The 19,871-nt window shown below is 38.5% G+C and overlaps 1 protein-coding gene across 1 annotated transcript in view; it reads right to left on the minus strand.

The window, feature by feature from the left end:
* Window positions 1-13,005: 13,005 nt before the first annotated feature.
* Window positions 13,006-19,871, minus strand: part of zfyve16 (zinc finger, FYVE domain containing 16) — a 29,832-nt gene continuing 22,966 nt past the window's right edge. The window contains exons 11-18 of the mRNA XM_017489183.3: window positions 16,736-16,818; window positions 15,583-15,687; window positions 15,341-15,491; window positions 15,143-15,223; window positions 14,677-14,842; window positions 14,296-14,401; window positions 14,016-14,192; window positions 13,006-13,757 (exon numbers count right to left, since the gene is read on the minus strand). Coding sequence (XP_017344672.2) covers window positions 13,599-13,757; window positions 14,016-14,192; window positions 14,296-14,401; window positions 14,677-14,842; window positions 15,143-15,223; window positions 15,341-15,491; window positions 15,583-15,687; window positions 16,736-16,818 — 1,028 coding nt within the window. The 3' untranslated portion in view covers window positions 13,006-13,598. The remainder of the gene's footprint in view (window positions 13,758-14,015; window positions 14,193-14,295; window positions 14,402-14,676; window positions 14,843-15,142; window positions 15,224-15,340; window positions 15,492-15,582; window positions 15,688-16,735; window positions 16,819-19,871) is intronic.

The raw sequence follows: 19,871 nt of genomic DNA on the forward strand, positions 1-19,871 counted from the left end.
AATGTTCAGCAGTTGGTAATCTATAACAATTCTCAAGTCATGAGTATATGAATGTATAAAAATATGAAATTAGTTACTCTGTGATCACAGCACTCATGGTTTTGCAAGACAGAATTTGGAACTACGCTTTAAGATCTAAATGAAAATCTTACATGAATTAACACAGTTCTGTCTTTTTCTGGTCAATGGTTCCTATTCCCAGTGCAAAGGACTATATAATTTGGGTTTCATGACAAGATAATCACCTAATAAATCAGAAATGTGTACTGCTTGGGGTCAAAGATTAGAAATAAGAGAGCAAATGCACTAATGCTGCATCGTTGATAGAGTTATAGTCTACAAAATAGTGCTATTGCTATGAACATTTATAGTAAATTGGACCATAACAATGTTTTTTGCAATGTTTTTTTTGTTTTGTTTTTTTTTTCACTCTGTGCACAAACTTTGACATGAAACAATAAATATGATCTATAATTAGAGGATATTTACATCGTGTGAACCATATAAGAGTTGTAATCTTCACAATAACCCCACTTAATGTAATCAGGAATATTGTCAAATTTTTGTCTTTGCAATTACTTATGGACATTGGATTCAGTAAAGTAGTTTACATGGTCCTGATAGGTCTGAGTAAAAAGTCGTGGAGGTTTTCATTTTCAAATGAGTACCTTGGTATAAAATATACTAGTTGAATAATAAGCTCAAATATTCTGACTAATATTTTGCTGTTTGTTAATATGGATTTTGGTAAATTTGATTTTTCAATGTGTAAACCAACCATGGTCAATCTTAAAGTTAATCAGAAACTGTGAACAAAATTATTTTCTGTAATATTTCTATTAAAAAATATTATATAATTTTCATCATCCCATTAAGACGTTAATACATAAGTTACTTTTTTTTCTGTGAGTATTGTCAGGTTTCTCTCAAATAAATGTTTTCAAATGCTGCTTTGAGATCTACCTACCTGCACACCACAGTTCCAGCTCTACATTTAAACATGTTCATATTAAACAGATTATCTTGAGAGCCTTTATGACCTAGCTCAGATGATGGAACAAAACTGCACAGTAAATTGCTTTGGATACCAGCCATATAAATATCTATGAGGCACACTGCACTATGAAATTAACTAAAACCAACTAGGTGAATGTGCATTGTAAGCCAACAAACTTTGCAGTATTTATTTAATTGTAAATATTGATACATGCATGATCAATAGCTTAATTTAACCAATTTAATTATATACACAGGCAAGGCCACAAAATTTGTGATAAAAAATGGAAATCATGATATACACCGATCAGCCATAACATTAAAAGAACCTGTCTAATATTGTGTAGATCCCCCTTGTGCTGCCAAAACAGCTCTGACCAGTCGATGCATGGACTCCACATGAACACTGAAGGTGTGCTGTGATAGCTGGCATCAAGATGTTAGCAGTAGATCCTTTAAGTCCTGTAAGTTGCAAGGCACATCCAACAGATGCCTGATCTGATTGAGATTTGGGGAATTTGGAGGCCAAGTCAACACAGTGAACTCAATGTCATGTGTTTAATGGCCACTGTGATTAGGGAATACGTTGCCATGAAGGGGTGTACTTGGTCTGCAGCAATGTTTAGGTAGGTTGCATGTCTCAAAGTAACATCCATATGAATGCCAGGACCCTAGGTTTCCCAGCAGAACATTGCCCAGAGCATCACACTGCTGGTTTGCCTTCTTCCCATAGTGCATCCTAGTGCCATCTCTTCCCAACATGTAAAAGAAAACGTGATTCGTCAGACCAGGCCACCTTCTTCCATTGCTTCATGGTCCAATTCTGATGCTCACGTACCCATTGTAGGCGCTTTCAGTGTTGGACAGGGGTCGGCATGGGTACTCTGACCGGTCTGTGGTAAGGAAGCCCCATATGCTACAGTACTACAGTGCTAGAGTAGCTCTTCTGTGGGATCATACCAGACATACTAGCCTTTGCTCCCCACACGCATCAATAAGCCTTGGGTGGTCTTGAATCTGTTGCCAGTTCACCAACTGTTCTTGGACAACTTTTGGTAGGTACTAACCACTGCATAGCCTGAACACCCCAAAAGACCTGCTGTTTTGGAGATGCTCTGACCCATTCGTCTAGCCATCACAATTTTGCTAAGATCCTTATGTTTGCCCATATTTCCTGCTTCCAACACATCAACTTTGAGAACTGAAAGTCCACTTGAAGCCTAATATACAGTCCCCTCCGTAACTTTTGGAATGGCAAAGCCAATTCATTTGGGTTCTAGATGAATATTTGGATGAGAGTTCAGGATTTCAGCTTTTATTTTTTTTTACTTTTGTATCAGCCCACCTGATTTTTAGGCAAGCAAAGGTATAGTAACAGGTACGTCTTGAATTAAATGAAAGTAAATAACACTTAATATTTGGTTGCATATCCCTTGTTTGCAATAACTGTATCAAGCCTGCAACTCACTGAAATCACCAAATTAATGGTTTCTTCTTTTTGTGCTGCTTTTCCAGGCTTGTACTGCAGCTTCTTTCAGTTGTTGTTTGTTTTGGGGGGGTTTCTTCCTTCAGTCTTCTCTTCAGGAGGTGAAATGCATGCTCAAATGGCTTAAGGTCTAGTGACTGACTTGGCCGGTCTAAAACCTTCCACTTTCTCCCTCAATAGTTCTTTGTTGAGTCGGCAGTGTGTTTTGGATCACTGTGGCTCTTCTCTACATTTCTTTGCAAATTCCAATCTGGCATTTCAATTTTTACTGCAGGTGTTTGCATCTTGTGGTTTGCCTCGATATTTCTACTCTTGAAGGCTTCTTCAAATGGTGAATTATACCTTCACCCCTACACTGTGGCGGTTGTTGGTGATGTTACTGACTGTTACTGACTTTTCTTCACAGCTCTCACAATATTTCTGTCATCAGCTGTTGTTGTTTTCCTTGGCCGACCCATTCAGTCTCAGCTGTTCAATACATCAGTGGTTTCTTTCTTTTTCAATATTTTTGCATGCCTACAAATTCTGTAGTCTGATACAAAATATGCTATTTTTTTTTCATACGTTTAACACATCTACATATGAGTACTAGGAAATAAAAGCTGAAATTCTAAACTCTCTTCTCATGTTCATCTTTTGATCTCAAACCCAAATGTCTTCAGTCTACAACAAAAACAAATGAATTGGCCTTGCTGTTCCAATAGTTTTGGAGGGGACTGTATCTCACCCCTTGACAGGTGCCATTGTAATGACATAATCAATGTTAATCACTTCACCTGTCAGCAGGTATGGGAGGGTTACTTTAAAAATGTATTCCGTTAAAGTTACAAATTACTTCAGAAAAATTTAATCAGTAACGTAATCCAAGTATCACAATATGAATGTAATGCAATCTTATTACTTTTGGATTACTTCAAGGCCACCTGTAAAAATAAATTCAAGAGAAAAGCTGTATGATCTAAAAGACTTTTATTTAGAGCTTATTTTAAGCTTAAAACATGTTCAATATTTGGGGTGTGTTAATAAAATAAATAAATAAATAAATAAAAGATCAGTCATTGAAGCAGGTAACATTACATCACAAAAGCAAAACATTGTTACTATGAATGCAGACTTTAATACACTGAAAAAGGCACACTATTACACATACAGTTGCAATCAAATTTATTAAACCCCCATTGCAAATCAGGTTTATTGTCAAAATTATTTACAGACTTTGTTTGTAATGAACAAATCAAACAAAAGCAACTAAAATAGTTAAAATGTGATTTCCCCAAATTCAACTGAAAATGCAACTTATAATGATTTCTTCAGTTTCTAAATTATTCAACCCCCTGAATAGAATCTCTCACAATAACACAAATATGCAAAACAGGTGTTGTCTCAAGCACATCTGATGCAACTAATCAAGTGCTTCATTAGCTGCACCAGGTGTGCTTGAGCTGGAACACATGAAATACCTGAACTGGCTAGGGGTAAAAAATGTATGGATTACCTGGATGTGTGTGTACTGGGGGAAATAAGTATTGAACGCATCAACATTTTTTCAATAAATATATTTCCAATGAGGTTATTCACATGGAATTTTCACTAGACATCAGTATTAACTCAAGAACTATGGAAACATAAAGAATTCACAACATTGAAGTCCATAAATAAAGTTATGTGTAATAAAGTGGAATGACACAGGAAAAAAGTATTGAACACGCTAATGAAAAACAGTTCTCCAAGGCAAGGTAAGGCAAGGAACCAGCTGAAATCCATAAGTAATTATAAAGTAATTATACCCCCTATCTCTGCAAATTACTATCAGCTGGGTTAGTAAATTGATGGTCTATAAAAAGGCTTTTCGTTACCAAGGTGTCACACAAGAAATGATCTCATGATTGTTAAAAGCAAAGAGCTCTCCCAAGACCTTTGCAACCTTATTGTTGTGAAACATATCAATGGAATCGGATACAGACGTATTTCAAAACTTCTGAATCTTCCAGTAAGCACCATTGGGGCCATTATCCCTAGGTGGAAGCAACATTAACTGGCCAGGCACAGGAGCTCCTCGGAAGATTTCTGACCAGGGAGTCAGGAGAGTAGCCCAAGATCCAAGGACCATTCGGAAAGAGCTCCAGAAACACTTGGAGGCAGCAGGTGCCATCATCACAGAGAAAACAATAGGCAATGCACTCCAATGCTCATGCTCACCCCACAAGCCTCCATTACTAAAGAAAAGGCATGTTGAAGCTCGTTTAAAGTTTGCTACAACTCATTTGGACAAGCCTATGAAGTCTGGGAGAGTGTAGTCTGGTCAAACGAGAGCAAAATTGAACTTTCTGCCTATCATACTACATTCCATGTTTGGAGAAGAAATGGTACTGTCATCACCCTATAAACACTATACCAACAGTGAAGTTTGGAGGTGGAAGCATCATAGCGTGGGGCTGTTTTTCATCACATGGTACTGGCAGACTTCATCTAACTGAAGGAACGATGAACGGAGCCCTTTGCCGGGAGATTCTTGAGAAGAATCTGCTGCCATCCACCAGGATGAAGAAGATGAGATGTGGGTGGACTTCCAGCAGGACAACGATCCAAAGAATACAGCAAAGGAAACTCTCAATTGCTTTCAGAGAAAAAAAAATCAAGGTGTTAGAATGGCCCAGTCAATCACCTGACTTGAATCTAACTGAACAAGATTTAAAGACAAAATGTTTAGAAGAATGGGCCAAAATCACACCTGAATACTGCGGCCGATTAATTTCTTCGTACAGGAAGCGTCTTGAAGCTGTCATTACAAACAAAAGGCTTCTCCACTAAGTATTAAATACATTTCAGTTATCGTGTTCAATACACGTGTCATGTGTCATTCCATTTTATTACACACAACTTCATTTATGGACTTTAATGTTTAGAATTCTTTACATGTGTGGATTTCTTGAGTTAATACCAAAGTCTTGTGAAAATTTCATGTCAATAGCCTCATTGGAAATATGTTTACTGAAAAAAAATGTTGACGTGTTTACTTATTTCCCCCACTGCATATATAACATGCAGTGGGGGAAATAAGTAGCTATATAAATAAATAAATAAATAAATAAATAAATAAATAAATAAATAAAATATATATATATATATATATATATATATATATATATATATATATATATATATATATATATATATGTACACACACACATATATATATACACAGTATCTCACAAAAGTGAGTACACCCCTCACATTTTTGCAAATATTTGATTATATCTTTTCATGTGACAACACTGAAGAAATGACACTTTGCTACAATGTAAAGTAGTGAGTGTGCAGCTTATATAACAGTGTAAATTTGCTGTTCCCTCAAAATAACTCAACACACAGCCATTAATGTCTAAACCGCTGGCAACAAAAGTGAGTACACCCCTAAGTGAAAATGTCCAAATTGGGCCCAAAGTGTCAATATTTTGTGTGGCCACCATTATTTTCCAGCACTGCCTTAACCCACTTGGGCATGGAGTTCACCAGAGCTTCACAGGTTGCCACTGGAGTCCTCTTCCACTCCTCCATGACGACATCACGGAGCTGGTGGATGTTAGAGACCTTGTGCTCCTCCACCTTCCATTTGAGGATGCCCCACAGATGCTCAATATGGTTTAGGTCTGGAGACAAGCTTGGCCAGTCCAACACCTTCACCCTCAGCTTCTTTAGCAAGGCAAAAGACGTTATCATGCTGGAATACTGCCCTGCGACCCAGTCTCCGAAGGGAGGGGATCATGCTCTGCTTCAGTACGTCACCGTACATGTTGGCATTCATGGCTCCCTCAATGAACTGTAGCTCCCCAGTGCCGGCTGCACTCATGCAGCCCCAGACCATGACACTTCCACCACCATGCTTGACTGTAGGCAAGACACACTTGTCTTTGTACTCCTCACCTGGTTGCCGCCACACACGCTTGACACCATCTGAACCAAATAAGTCTCATCAGACCACAGGACATGGTTCCAGTAATCCATGTCCTTAGTCTGCTTGTCTTCAGCAAACTGTTTGCGGGCTTTCTTGTGCATCATCTTTAGAATTTCTTCCTTCTGGGACGACAGCCATGCAGACCAATGTGATGCAGCGTGGGGCGTATGGTCTGAGCACTGACAGGCTGACCCCCCCACCCCTTCAACCTCTGCAGCAATGCTGGCAGCACTCATACGTCTATTTCCCAAAGACAACCTCTGGATATGACGCTGAGCACGTGCACTCAACCTCTTTGGTCGACCATGGCCAGGCCTGTTCTGAGTGGAACCTGTCCTGTTAAACCGCTGTATGGTCTTGGCCACAGTGCTGCAGCTCAGTGTCAGGGTCTTGGCAATCTTCTTATAGCCTAGGTCATCTTTATCTAGAGCAACAATTCTTTTTTTCAGACCCTCAGAGAGTTCTTTGCCATGAGGTACCATGTTGAACTTCCAGTGACCAGCATGAGGGAGTGTGAGAGCGATGACAAAATTTAACACACTTGCTCCCCATTCACACCTGAGACCTTGTAACACTAACAAGTCACATGACACCAGGGAGGTAAAATGGCTAATTGGGCCAAATTTCAGTTAGGGGTGTACTCACTTTTGTTGCCAGTGGTTTAGACATTAATGGCTGTGTGTTGAGTCATTTTGAGGAGACAGCAAATTTACACTGTTACATAAACTGTACACTCACTACTTCACGTTGTAGCAAAGTGTCATTTCTTCAGCTTTGTCACATTAAAAGATATAATCAATTATTTACAAAAATGTGAGGGGTGTACTCTTGTTAGATACTGTATATAGTAAATAATAAATATAATATATATAATAATTTATATATATTTATATAAATTGTTTACACCACTCTATCCACCACCTGGCATTGTGCATAGTGATCTTAGGCCTGTGTGCAGGTGCTCGGCTATGCCAACCCATTTTTATGAGGCTCCCAACACATAATTCTTGTGCTAATATTATTTCAAGCTTGAAACTCTGTAGTGAGTGATGCAACAGAAGCAAGATGATTTTTAATGGCTACACACTTCAGCACTCAATGCCATAGCTCTGTGTCTTCATGGCCTACTGCAGCGGTCACCCTCTTCATTGAGTTCTACCTTCCTGTAGGTTTCATCTTCAACCAAAATCAAACACACCAGTTTTAGTTGATCAAGAACTTCTTAAGGCAATGGTTAGATAGTGCGGCATGATTACGGTTGTAGCTAAAGTCTTCAGAAAGGTAGATCTCCAGGAACAGGGTTGGTGACCACTGTTCTACCGCATTGTGGCTCAGCTGTTTTTGCTCCTAGATGCTTCCGTTTCACAATAATAGCACTTACAGTTGACCGGGGCAAATCTAGCAGTGCAGAAATTTCATGAACTGATTTCTAGCAAAGGTGGAATCCTATGATTGTGCCATGTTTAAAATCACTGAGCTCTTCAGTATGACCCATTCTACTGCCAATATTTGTCTATGGAGTTTGCAGAGCTATGTGCTTGGTTTTATGCACCTGTTAACAATGGGTATGACTGAAACACCTGAACTCAATAATTAGGAGAACAGTACACATATGGCCATATAGTGTATATGATACATGCAGTGGTGCATGAAAGTTTGTGAATCCTTTCAAATTTTCTATTATTTCTGCATAAATATGACCTAAAACAATCAGAAAACATCTTCAGTCCTAAAAGTAGACAAAGAGAACCCATTAAATAAATGACACAAAAATATTACACTTAGTCATTTATTGAGGAAAATGATCCAATATTACATATATGTGAGTGGCAAAAGTATATGAACCTTTGCTTTCAGTATTTGTTGTGACCCCCTTGTGCAGAAATAACTGTAACTAAATGTTTGCGGTAACTGTTGATCAGTCCTGCACATGGACTTGGAGGAATTTTTGCCCATTCCTCAGTACACAACAGCTTCAACTCTGGGATGTTGGTGGGTTTCCTCATATGAACTGCTTGCTTCAGGTCCTTCCACAACATTTCTTTTGGATTAAGGTCAGGACTTTGACTTGGACATTCCAAAATGTTAACTTTATTCTTTTGTAATCATTCTTTGGTAAAAACGACTTGTGTGCTTAGGGTCATTGTCTTGCTGCATGACCCACTGTCTCTTGAGATGAAGTTCACAGACAGATGTCCCGACATTTACCTTTACAGTTCGCTGGTATACTTCAGAATTCATTGTTCCATCAATGGTGGCAAACCACCTTGGCCCAGATGCAGTAAAAGAGACCCATACCATGATACTACCACCACCATGTTTCACAGATGGGATAAGGTTCTTATACTGGGATGCAATGTATGTTTTTTCTCCAAACATAATGCTTCTCATTTAAAGCAAAAAAAATATTTTGGTCTCATCCATCCATAAAACATTTCTCCAATAGCCTTCTGGCTTGTCCATGTGATCATTAGCAAACTGCAGAAGGGCAGCAGTGTTCTTTTTGGAGAGCTGTGGCTTTCTCCTTGCAACCCTGCCATGGACACCATTGTTGTTCAGTGTTCTCCTGATGGTGGACTCAGCAACATTAATATTAGCCAGTGTGAGAGGGGCCTTTAGTTGCTTAGAAGTTACCCAGGCTTTCTTTGTGACCTCGCAGACTATTACACGTCTTGCTCTTGCAGTGATCTTTGTTGCTCAACCACTCCAAGGGAAGTTAACAATGGTCTTGAATTTCCAATCTGTTTAGAGATGGTTTTGTAACCTTTTTGTAACTCTTTTTCTAAGGTCCTCAGAAATCTCCTTTGTCCATGCCATGATACACTTCCACAAACAAGATCAGACTTTGATAGTTCCTTGTTCTTTAAATAAAACAGGGCGCTCATTTCACACCTGATCGTCATCCCATTGATTGAAAACACCTGACTCTAATTTCACCTTCAAATCTCTAATCCTACAGTTCACATACTTTTACCACTCACAGATATGTACTATTGGATCATTTTCCCTAATATCTATCTACAGTGAGGGGAAAAAAGTATTTGATCCCCTGCTGATTTTGTACGTTTGCCCACTGACAAAGAAATTATCATTCTATAATTTAAATGGTAGATTTATTTGAACAGTGAGAGACAGAATAACAACAACAAAAAATCCAGAAAAACGCATGTCAAAAATGTTATAAATTGATTTGCATTTTAATGAGGGAAATATGTATTTGACCCCTCTGCAAAACATGACTTAGTACTTGATGGCAAAACCCTTGTTGGCAATCACAGAGGTCAGACGTTTCTTGTAGTTGGCCACCAGGTTTGCACACATCTCAGGAGGGATTTTGTCCCACTCCTCTTTGCAGATCTTCTCCAAGTCATTAAGGTTTCGAGGCTGACGTTTGGCAACTCGAACCTTCAGCTCCCTCCACAGATTTTCTATGGGATTAAGGTCTGGAGACTGGCTAGGCCACTACAGGACCTTAATGTGCTTCTTTTTGAACCACTCTTTTGTTGCCTTGGCCGTGTGTTTTGGGTCATTGTCATGCTGGAATACCCATCCACGACCCATTTTCAATGCCCTGGCTGAGGGAAGGAGGTTCTCACCCAAGATTTGACGGTACATGGCACCGTCCATCGTCCCTTTGATGCGGTGAAGTTGCCCTGTCCCCTTAGCAGAAAAACACCCCCAAAGGATAATGTTTCCACCTCCATGTTTGACGGTGGGGATAGTGTTCTTGGGGTCATAGGCAGCATTCCTCCTCCTCCAAACACGGCGAGTTGAGTTGATGCCAAAGAGCTCCATTTTGGTCTCATCTGACCACAACACTTTCACCCAGTTGTCCTCTGAATCATTCAGATGTTCATTGGCAAACTTCAGACGGGCATGTATATGTGCTTTCTTGAGCAGGGGGACCTTGCGGGCGCTGCAGGATTTCAGTCCTTCATGGCGTAGTGTGTTACCAATTGTTTTCTTGGTGACTATGGTCCCAGCTGCCTTGAGATCATTGACAAGATCCTCCCATGTAGTTCTGGGCTGATTCCTCACTGTTCTCATGATCATTGCAACTCCACGAGGTGAGATCTTGCATGGAGCCCCAGGCCGAGGGAGATTGACAGTTCTTTTGTGTTTCTTCCATTTGCGAATAATCGCACCAACTGTTGTCACCTTCTCACCAAGCTGCTTGGCAATGGTCTTGTAGCCCATTCCAGACTTGTGTAGGTCTACAATCTTGTCCCTGACATCCCTGGAGAGCTCTTTGGTCTTGGCCATGGTGGAGACTTTGGAATCTGATTGATTGATTGCTTCTGTGGACAAGTGTCTTTTATACAGGTAACAAACTGATATTAGGAGCACTCCCTTTAAGAGTGTGCTCCTAATCTCAGCTCGTTACCTGTATAAAAGACACCTGGGAGCCAGAAATCTTTCTGATTGAGAGGGGGTCAAATACTTATTTAATTATAAAATGCAAATCAATTTATAACATTTTTGACATGCGTTTTTCTGGATTTTCTTGTTGTTATTCTGTCTCTCACTGTTCAAATAAACCTACCATTAAAATTATAGACGGATCATTTCTTTGTCAGTGGGCAAACGTACAAAATCAGCAGGGGATCAAATACTTTTTTTCCTCACTGTATCTATCTATCTATCTATCTATCTATTATATCTCTCTCTCTTTCGCTCATATATATATATATATATATATATATATATATATATATATATATATATATATATATATATATTCTGTCTCATTTGTTTAATTGGGTTCTACTTTTACGACTTAAATATCTAATGATATTTTAGATTATATTTATGCAGATACATAGAAAATTCTATAATTTTCTATAATTCACAAACTTTCAAGCACCACCATAAATATAGTTACGTGTGATACATCACTAAACAGATGCATATACAGCATTTTCATTTTTGCAAGTTCTAAAATATTAATCTGTTTATTGATGATTTATCAATTAAATCAACATTATACATGGTGAGAAAAATAATTTAAACCACCCCAAACTCAACCTCCAGATATAAATGAGCAGAACTTCATATAAGATGCATTACATCTTAAACTATCCATAACAATGATCTGTATTTACATAGTATTAATTTTGCATGTATTTAGTATGCTGGATACTGACAAACCCGTATCAGGAAAAAAATGGAAAACAAAACAAAACACAACCTTACCCAAGTAACCCACCAATAATAAAATAAAACTGTAGATATTTAAAAAAATGCACACACAATTTAATTATTTAATTTGGCAGGCTCTTTTATATGGGCTCATGAAGAGAGACAGTTCCTAGAATTTATGATGTAGAATTATACACCATCTAATCACAATCGACTTCAGGCAAAAATCACAAACTGAAAATGAGTATACACATTACATGAAATCTAATAAGAATATACAATCACTTCTTGGTCATTAAGTTTATGTTATGAAAGTGCATATTCTGTATTTTGGAACCTGTTGATGGCTGGCATCCAAGAACTTAATTTTATGCTGGTTTTCTCCTTTCTCTGGACTTACTCAATAAATTAGTTCAATGAGTTCTCATAATGCAAATGATTCTCTTTTCACTGTAAGCCACCACAGAAATTAGTAAAAAATCAAAAACTCATTGGCACTTTTTTTTTAAACTTCCCCCAATGTGATTGGTGTCTATTGATTTTTCATTCATTTTGTAATGCAAATAAGGCCTAATATATTTTGTTTAATAATATACTATAGTGTTCTCTTCCCTTTTAAAACTGTAAAAAAAAAAAAAAAAAAAAAACACACAAAAAAACAAACCTGTAATAGTTAGCTTGTCAGCAGTATGATTAGCTCTTTCTCACAATCTTGCTTACATGTCCTCACACACAAAATCAATCTGCTGTGTAAACCATTATTTCACTGGATGTCAGTGTTTGTCTTGTGTGCCACCGAGAGGAATAAGATGCCATTCATGGCTCATGCAAAACAAAAATGTTCATAGTTTTACAAGCCAACTTCAAGTTTAGGCTGTTTCAGCATCTGGCAAGTTGGTGCAACACCAAAAATCTTTCTGCTTGCAGAATTATATAGTGGAGTAATATGGTAATACTGTAATGTTGGGACAAAAAGAAATACAAAATGTGTCATATTATAAAGTCAGCAAGGTCTTAAAAGATCAGACCAGAGGATTTATGAGAGCTACATTATTTATCACTTCAATTGATATGACTCAAATCAAATACATATTCACTAAAACAATTTAAAACAGCCTTTATGAAAAATAATATATCATTTAATTTAAAATATTTGCAGTTTGTAGTGTTAAGGTATGGAGTTGGTTTTGAAAATTTTGTTCCACTTTAATTATCCTACTATTAAATAGAATACTGCCTACTGCAATAGAATAGGAGCAAAATGCTATTTCTAATTGAGCAAATTATGCAATTTTTATTTTATTATTATTATTAATGCTTTATTCGACAATGTGTAATGGATGAGTATGACAAAGTTATGGTCCCCATAGGACTTGAGTTCAAAATCAGCTCTTTTGCAATGAGACTGCAAAACTAACATAATGGCCTATCAAAAATATAGTCTTTATTTAACGTGTAACTATTGCAAAAATAGTCTTTAAGCTTAATAAAAGCTTAACAGAACTTAGAGATGAATCCATGTACAAATTTTGGAAAAATTTGAGAGCTCAATAACCCCTGTGTATTAAAGGAAGGGCCACATGTTGTATTTAAAGAGACGATGAATGTTCTTCATACAGAACACGGGATGAAATGAAGCTTCTTCCAAGAGTAACACCAAGAATGTACCAATGAAAAATCATACTGCAGATTCAAAAGCTACTGTCTCAAAAATCCTTCTGATTAAAGAATGTAGTGGCTCTCATTCTCTCTAATCTCATAGAAAATACTATTCATTTTATGTGTCCATAAAACATTAACAAACTGCATCCAGTGTAGACACATTCAAATCCAATGTAATTCTTTAGAACTTTGATGAGCTCTGATATCAATTACAGCCAATTTGCACACTTACCAATACCTTGTCAGATTTTATCATGTCTGCTCAGTTATTTGGCTGTGTTTGTCCAGCTTTGCTATTAATTGGTCTAAAGGAGGGACAACATCCCTGTCGATGGAGGGCTCTGCTCTCATGTTTCACACTCACAGGGCCTGTGTAATATAGAAGAACAACTCCATGTCCATGGCTTGGTGTGGGACACAGGAGCTTCCACCGTGAATAACAGGTATCAGTGCTCCATCTAACTCATTCATATATTTCTGAGGCAGAAGGCTTCCGCCTGAACCGGCCTGGTACTCCACCTAGAGAGGGAAAAACAGTAAATTTATATAAAATATAAATTACAAAGAGAAATTACTGCTGATTAATAGTGCTGTTGGCCGCAATGTTAAACAAAGCATGTCATATCAACGTTAAATTTATATCCTGCATAGGCAATGCAATATCAAAGCAATCCACACTACTACAAAGTCATATAATATTGTAGCATTTCTTGTCTTGTTAGAAAATGGGCTATAAATCATCTTTTTACAGTTTACTTTACTTAAGACAACAGTTACCATGTCAGTATCAGTAGAGACTCGAAGTGCAAGATGGTTAATTCCATTTGCAATGAGGACAGAGAGGTGAGGACACAGTGCTGCACAGCTGGCAGTGGCAATCTCTCTCTGGAACTGAGAGCAGGAGGAGAAAACGGCAGACTGGGAGCAGTCTGGAGTCTTCAGAAGGTAAAAGACCTTGTTAGAAGAAGTGGGGGGAAAAGATCAGGTAAATCTGGAGGCACATTGGGCTTTTTCCCCTCATTAGGGCTTATGTAGCCTAAATTCCATGAGGACCCACCTCTGTGCACTTGATAGACCGCCCATCCATCTCAAACTCGGAGTCCTGCTGGATGTGGATACTGGTCACACCCTCTAGTGACTTCCCATCTATAGGGCTCATGATGCTGAAAATACAGCACACGTACAGGTGGGTCACTAAATGGATTGAACTTTCTTCTAAATAAACTGTGCAAGCAATGTGATTCTGAAGCTGTAGGAGGTAAAACCATACAGTATACTTAATCCATGCGTTTGACACAGACTCTGTTAATGCACCTAGCAATCATGAAAACCATTCTAGTAGAACTGGATAAACTACTCAAGTAGACCAGCAGTGGATTTACCACAAGCTCTCAATTAGTATTGATCTGCGTGAAATTTAGCAGACCATTTATATTACCCTGTATTGATGGGAGCCGTCCAGTCTATCCAGCGTATGTTGACATTTTCTCTGTCCTCTGGCGCCGTGTCAGTTTTTCCACAGGTGATTTGGAAATCTGTCTGATCCCGAAGGGCCTGGCGCAGAGCCTCCATTGTCTCCGGGGGGATTTGCACCATTAACCCATCTGAATGATTACCAGATAGAGAAACAGGTATTCAATAGCTATTGATGGCTAGCGCTATAGATAATTAAATCAATTCCAAATGTACCCTTTAATAAAAACATTTAAAGGTACTACAAATGATTACTCATAATGAATGCAAACAGGGGCTGTCTAATGCCATACAACACATATCCTGTCCTATCTAAATTAGATTTAACATGACGCCTCACATTAGCCAGAGTCTACATTTGTTTACCTCGTTATTGCGCATGTGTATTTAAAGCGAGCCAAAGAAGACTCTTAAAGAGCCTGACACAGTACCTTCAACAATGCTAGATTTGGCAATATATCCTGAAGAGGCCTTCAGAGCACCATTAAAAACCACAAAGCTCGCTCCAGTTACTGAAAAAAAAGAGAAAACATTAAATTAAGAAGTTGAATAGAATAGAAGTTGAACAATAGAATGTTACCTTAGGAAAGGACACGCCTACATGTAGGATAGTATTAAAACCATCTAACCTCTTCTGGTCTTTCCCTGAATGCTGTTGGCTTGTGTCTGGTAGCTTCCATCCTCATTTTGAACACAGATCAAGTGCGAGTCTGCTTCAGTACTGAAGCAAGCCCCAACGCTTATTACATGCTCGTTGGAAGAATTCACCACTTTCAGCATCTGCAAGTGACACATTGTTTAGCCTAACAATCAACTACCAAGGAATATTTTAGAATGATGTGAATGTATAAAAGTATTTTTGGGATACCACCTCATTAAACTTTGACTTGGGTATGTCAATATAGCTGTTGCCCACTTCCATGTGGATCCTCAGGTTGTCGACTACAGGCACACTGTACTGGTAGTTCCTCAGGTCCTGTGGTAAAATTAATAAATTACCGTTAACACCCACATCAATTTCTAGGCAGTATGACTACAACTTTATATGGATTATAGTCAAGATACTTTATATGGATTACAATTTAATACGGATTCATATACAAGTATACCAATATGCTGTATGTACGTGAGCCATTAGTATGGAACTGATAGATTAGATCTGGGAAATATAAAGACTGGAGAAAAGGACCAATAGTCTTAAAAGCTAAAATAGGACAGACAGCAATCAACTGAATAGCTATTTAATTATCATTAATGAATTATTTTCTACATCACCTAAGACTAAAAGTGTTGACAACATAATTAAAGCTGAAGTATTGAACTTTTTTTGGTTAAAAATGAACAAAAATAATTATTGAGCAAATACATAAAAAAAAAAAAAAAAAAAAAAAACAGTGTTCAAAACTATCTCCTTACCTTATGCTGACTAGCAACATTAAGCTTAAAATAACGATTTATAAATTGAGCTGTGGGGTCAGATTTTGAGGGAAATGTCAGCTGACGTTAGGTAACATTAGCGCACTTGTTCACTTGATTTAGCTAGGTAAATGTTTTGTTTTGCTATGGTCAGTGTGGTAAATTGCAATTATTTTCTGCTAGCTATGTGTGAGAGAGAGAGAGAGAGAGAGAGAGAGAGAGAGAGAGAGCGAGCGCAATTCACCTCTAATCCAAGAAAACCGTATCCGCCGCCACCTCCATTGTCAAGTACTGGAGCAAATTTACAACCCATACGATACCTCAAACAATCATATTCATCTGTGCAAAGGAGCAGTGCTGAAGCACAACCCACGTAAAAATGAAAATATACATAACTCTGCAAGTAACTTGCAATTTTGTGGTTCAAACAGAGATGGCGATAGAGGCCCAAAAGTTCAGTACTGCAGCTTTAAGTCCCTAAAATCTTTAATGACCATATGCTGGAATTGTGACATATAGAGAAGTACTTTATGTGAAAGACTGTGTGGTTTGTGTCTCAGCAGTGGAAGAAGATGTAAGGGAGTATGAAGTGTGAAGGTGGCACTTACTGCAAGTAGGTTCATGATGGTATGTCCTGTCTCTTTGAAGACAGATTCACGGAACCTGACACTAACCAAAGGACAGGGATATACTGGCAAGAAAAAAGGCAACATGTGGTGAAGAAGGTTGATGGAAAAACAGGATTAAAACTTTAATAATTACAAGTTATGAGTGAACAATTAAAAATAATTCTGCCCAAAATGCATATATTTTTTCCTGAATACAGAAATAAGGGAACATATGAGTATAGAGTGGTATCACGTGGTAAAACTTTTCGGTTTGCCAGAATTCAAACTAGCTTGGTAAAAAGGCACTGTCAGTGGACACAAAGGGAAGGAACAGCTGGACTTACAAGCGATTGTACTATATGTAGCCATCAACAATCATCCCAACACATTCTGAATTAATGCAAAGTGGCCGAGCTAAAAGTTAAAGACGCTCAGTATGTTCAGAGTGAAATTACAGAGCATAATTATATAGCGTGCTGGAAAAATTAGTGTGCGGTGTTTTAAAAATTGTGTGGTTTGTGACAGGAAAGTGAAAAGGTATATATCCATTTTATTACCCTGTGATAACTCCAGAAATGTCCCAGATCAGTTGCATTACTTCTCAGTTTATTTAGTCATAGCTCCTTGAGTGTGGTTTGCTATAACCGATTATATGGAAAATCTGGCTGGATTAAAATGAACAACCCTACAGTATACAACAGAAGTGAGTGCACCCCTGTGTAAAGTCACTTAATTGTCAATTGATTCAAAATTGTAACACTTCTCGATAATTTCATTATTTCTATGTTGACGAGTAGAGTATTTTCTCTTATGAACAATGAAGCAGTAAATCAGGAGGTACATAGTACCACTAATCAGTGCCACAGTGGCCGTCCTCCTAAAATGGCTGTCCTCCTAATGTGCGCTACTTGTACAATCTAGTTCTGAAAAACAGACGGGCAAGTGCGTCAGATTTGGCACAAGGGTTATCAGTGGAAATCTGAGTTTCCGTGACATCTCAGACAGTGTGAAGGACATTGCAAAACGTCAAACTATACAGAAGATATCCAATAAAAAAAAACCCTTGCTTGCTCTTCGGCATAACACTGCAAAGATTTAACTTTGCTAAAGAACATGAAAAGAGGCCTGATGAATATTGGGAGCACATTCTTGTTCAGATGAGACCAAGATAAAATTTGTTCAGCCCAGCTATAGTCCAGCATGTTTGGCCTGAAACTGGCCTATCACAGTGAAGCACAGAGGTTGGAGTGTATCTATGTGCATCATGGCATGCACAAAGGAGATTTCTGAGGACCTCAGAAAAAGAGTTATTGATGCCTATTAGGCTTGGAAAAGGTTACAAACCCATTTCTAAACAGTTTGGACTACACCAGTCATACAGATTGTGTACAAATGGAGCAAATTCAAGACTATTGTTACCCTCCCCAGGAGTAGTCAAACAACAAGAGAAAGACATGTATTGTAATAGTCCATGAGGTCACAAAGAAACCCCGAGTAACTTCTAAGTAACTAACGGCCTCTCTCATATTGGCTAACGTTATGTTCATGAGTCCACCATCAGGAGAACACTGAACAACAGTGATGTGCATGGCATTATTACAAGGAGAAAGCCACTGTTCTCCAAAAATAACACTGCCACCCTTCTGCAGTTTGCTAAATATCACATGGACAAGCCAGAAGGCTACAGGAAAAATGTTTTTTGGATAGATGAGACCAAATTTGACCTTTAATGGTTTAAATGAGAAGTGTTATATTTGGCAAAAAGAAAATACTGCATTCCAGCATAAGAACTTTATCCCATCTGTGAAACATACCACCAGGGTAATATTAAGGTTTGGGCCTGTTTTGCTGAATCTGGGCCAGGACAACTTGCCATCATTGAATTCTGAATTATACCAGCGAATTCTAAAGGAAAATGTCAGTACATTTGTCCGTGAACTGAATCTCAAGAGAAAGTGGGTCATACAGAAAGACAATGACTCTAAAAATAAAGTTAATGTTTTGGAATGGCCAAGTCAAAGTCCTGACCTGAATCCAATAGAAATGTTGTGGAAGGACCTGAAGCAAGCCGTTCATGTGAGGAAATCCACCAACATCCCAGAGTTGAAGCTGTTCTATACTGAGGAATGGGTTAAAACTCCTCCAAGCCGACGTGCAGGACTGATCAACAGTTACTGGAAATGTTTAGTTGCAGTTATTGCAGCTCAAGGGGTGACACCAGACATGTTACTCATGTATGTAATACTGGATCATTTTCATCAATAAATGACTAAGTATAATATTTTTGTCTCATTTGTTTAATTGGGTTCTCTTTATCTACTTCTAAAAATGAAATCTTGTTTTAGTTCATATTTATGCAGAAATATAGAAAATTCTTGCTTTCTAGCACCATTGTATTAGGCAGCAAGTGAACAGTCAGTTCACGAAGGTGATGGTCGATGTGCTGGAAGTAGGAAAATTGGGCAAGCAAAAGGATCTGAACGAATTTGACATGTGCCAAATTGTGATGGCTAGACAACTTGGTCAGAGCATCTGCAAAACTGCAGGTCTTGTGGGGTGTGCTGCAGTGGTTAGTACCTATCAAAAGTGGTTCAAGGAAGGACAACCGGTGAACTGGTGACGAAGCAGTGTAGCCACATGTGGCCCTGTTCACCACCGAAAGCACTTACAATGGGCAGCTGAGCACTGTGAATCATGCTTTCATCCACTTTTACATCAAGTGGATGGTCGAGTGCGTCACTTACTTGGGGAAGAGATGCACTACTATGTCACTTACCTGCACCAGGATCCACTATGGGAAGAAGGCAAGCTGACGTTTTGCTGTTCTGCTGGGAAACTTTGAGTCCTGGCATTCATGTGGATGTTACTATCCTCTAAAGGCAGTGGCCTCTTTCAGCAGGATAATGTGCCCTGCCACACTGCAAAAATTGTACAGGAAGGGTTTGAAGAACATGACAGAGTTCAAGGTGTTGACTTGGCCTCCAAATTCCCCAGATCTCAATCCGATCGAGCATCTGTGGGCTGTGCTGGACAAACAAGTCCGATCCATGGAGGCCCCACCTCTCAACTTACGGGACTTAAAAGAACTGCTGCTACATCTTGGTGCCAGATACCACAACGCTCCTTCAGAGGTCTT

Source organism: Ictalurus punctatus, chromosome 16 (genome assembly GCF_001660625.3).
Source record: "Ictalurus punctatus breed USDA103 chromosome 16, Coco_2.0, whole genome shotgun sequence".
Lineage (NCBI taxonomy): Eukaryota > Metazoa > Chordata > Actinopteri > Siluriformes > Ictaluridae > Ictalurus > Ictalurus punctatus.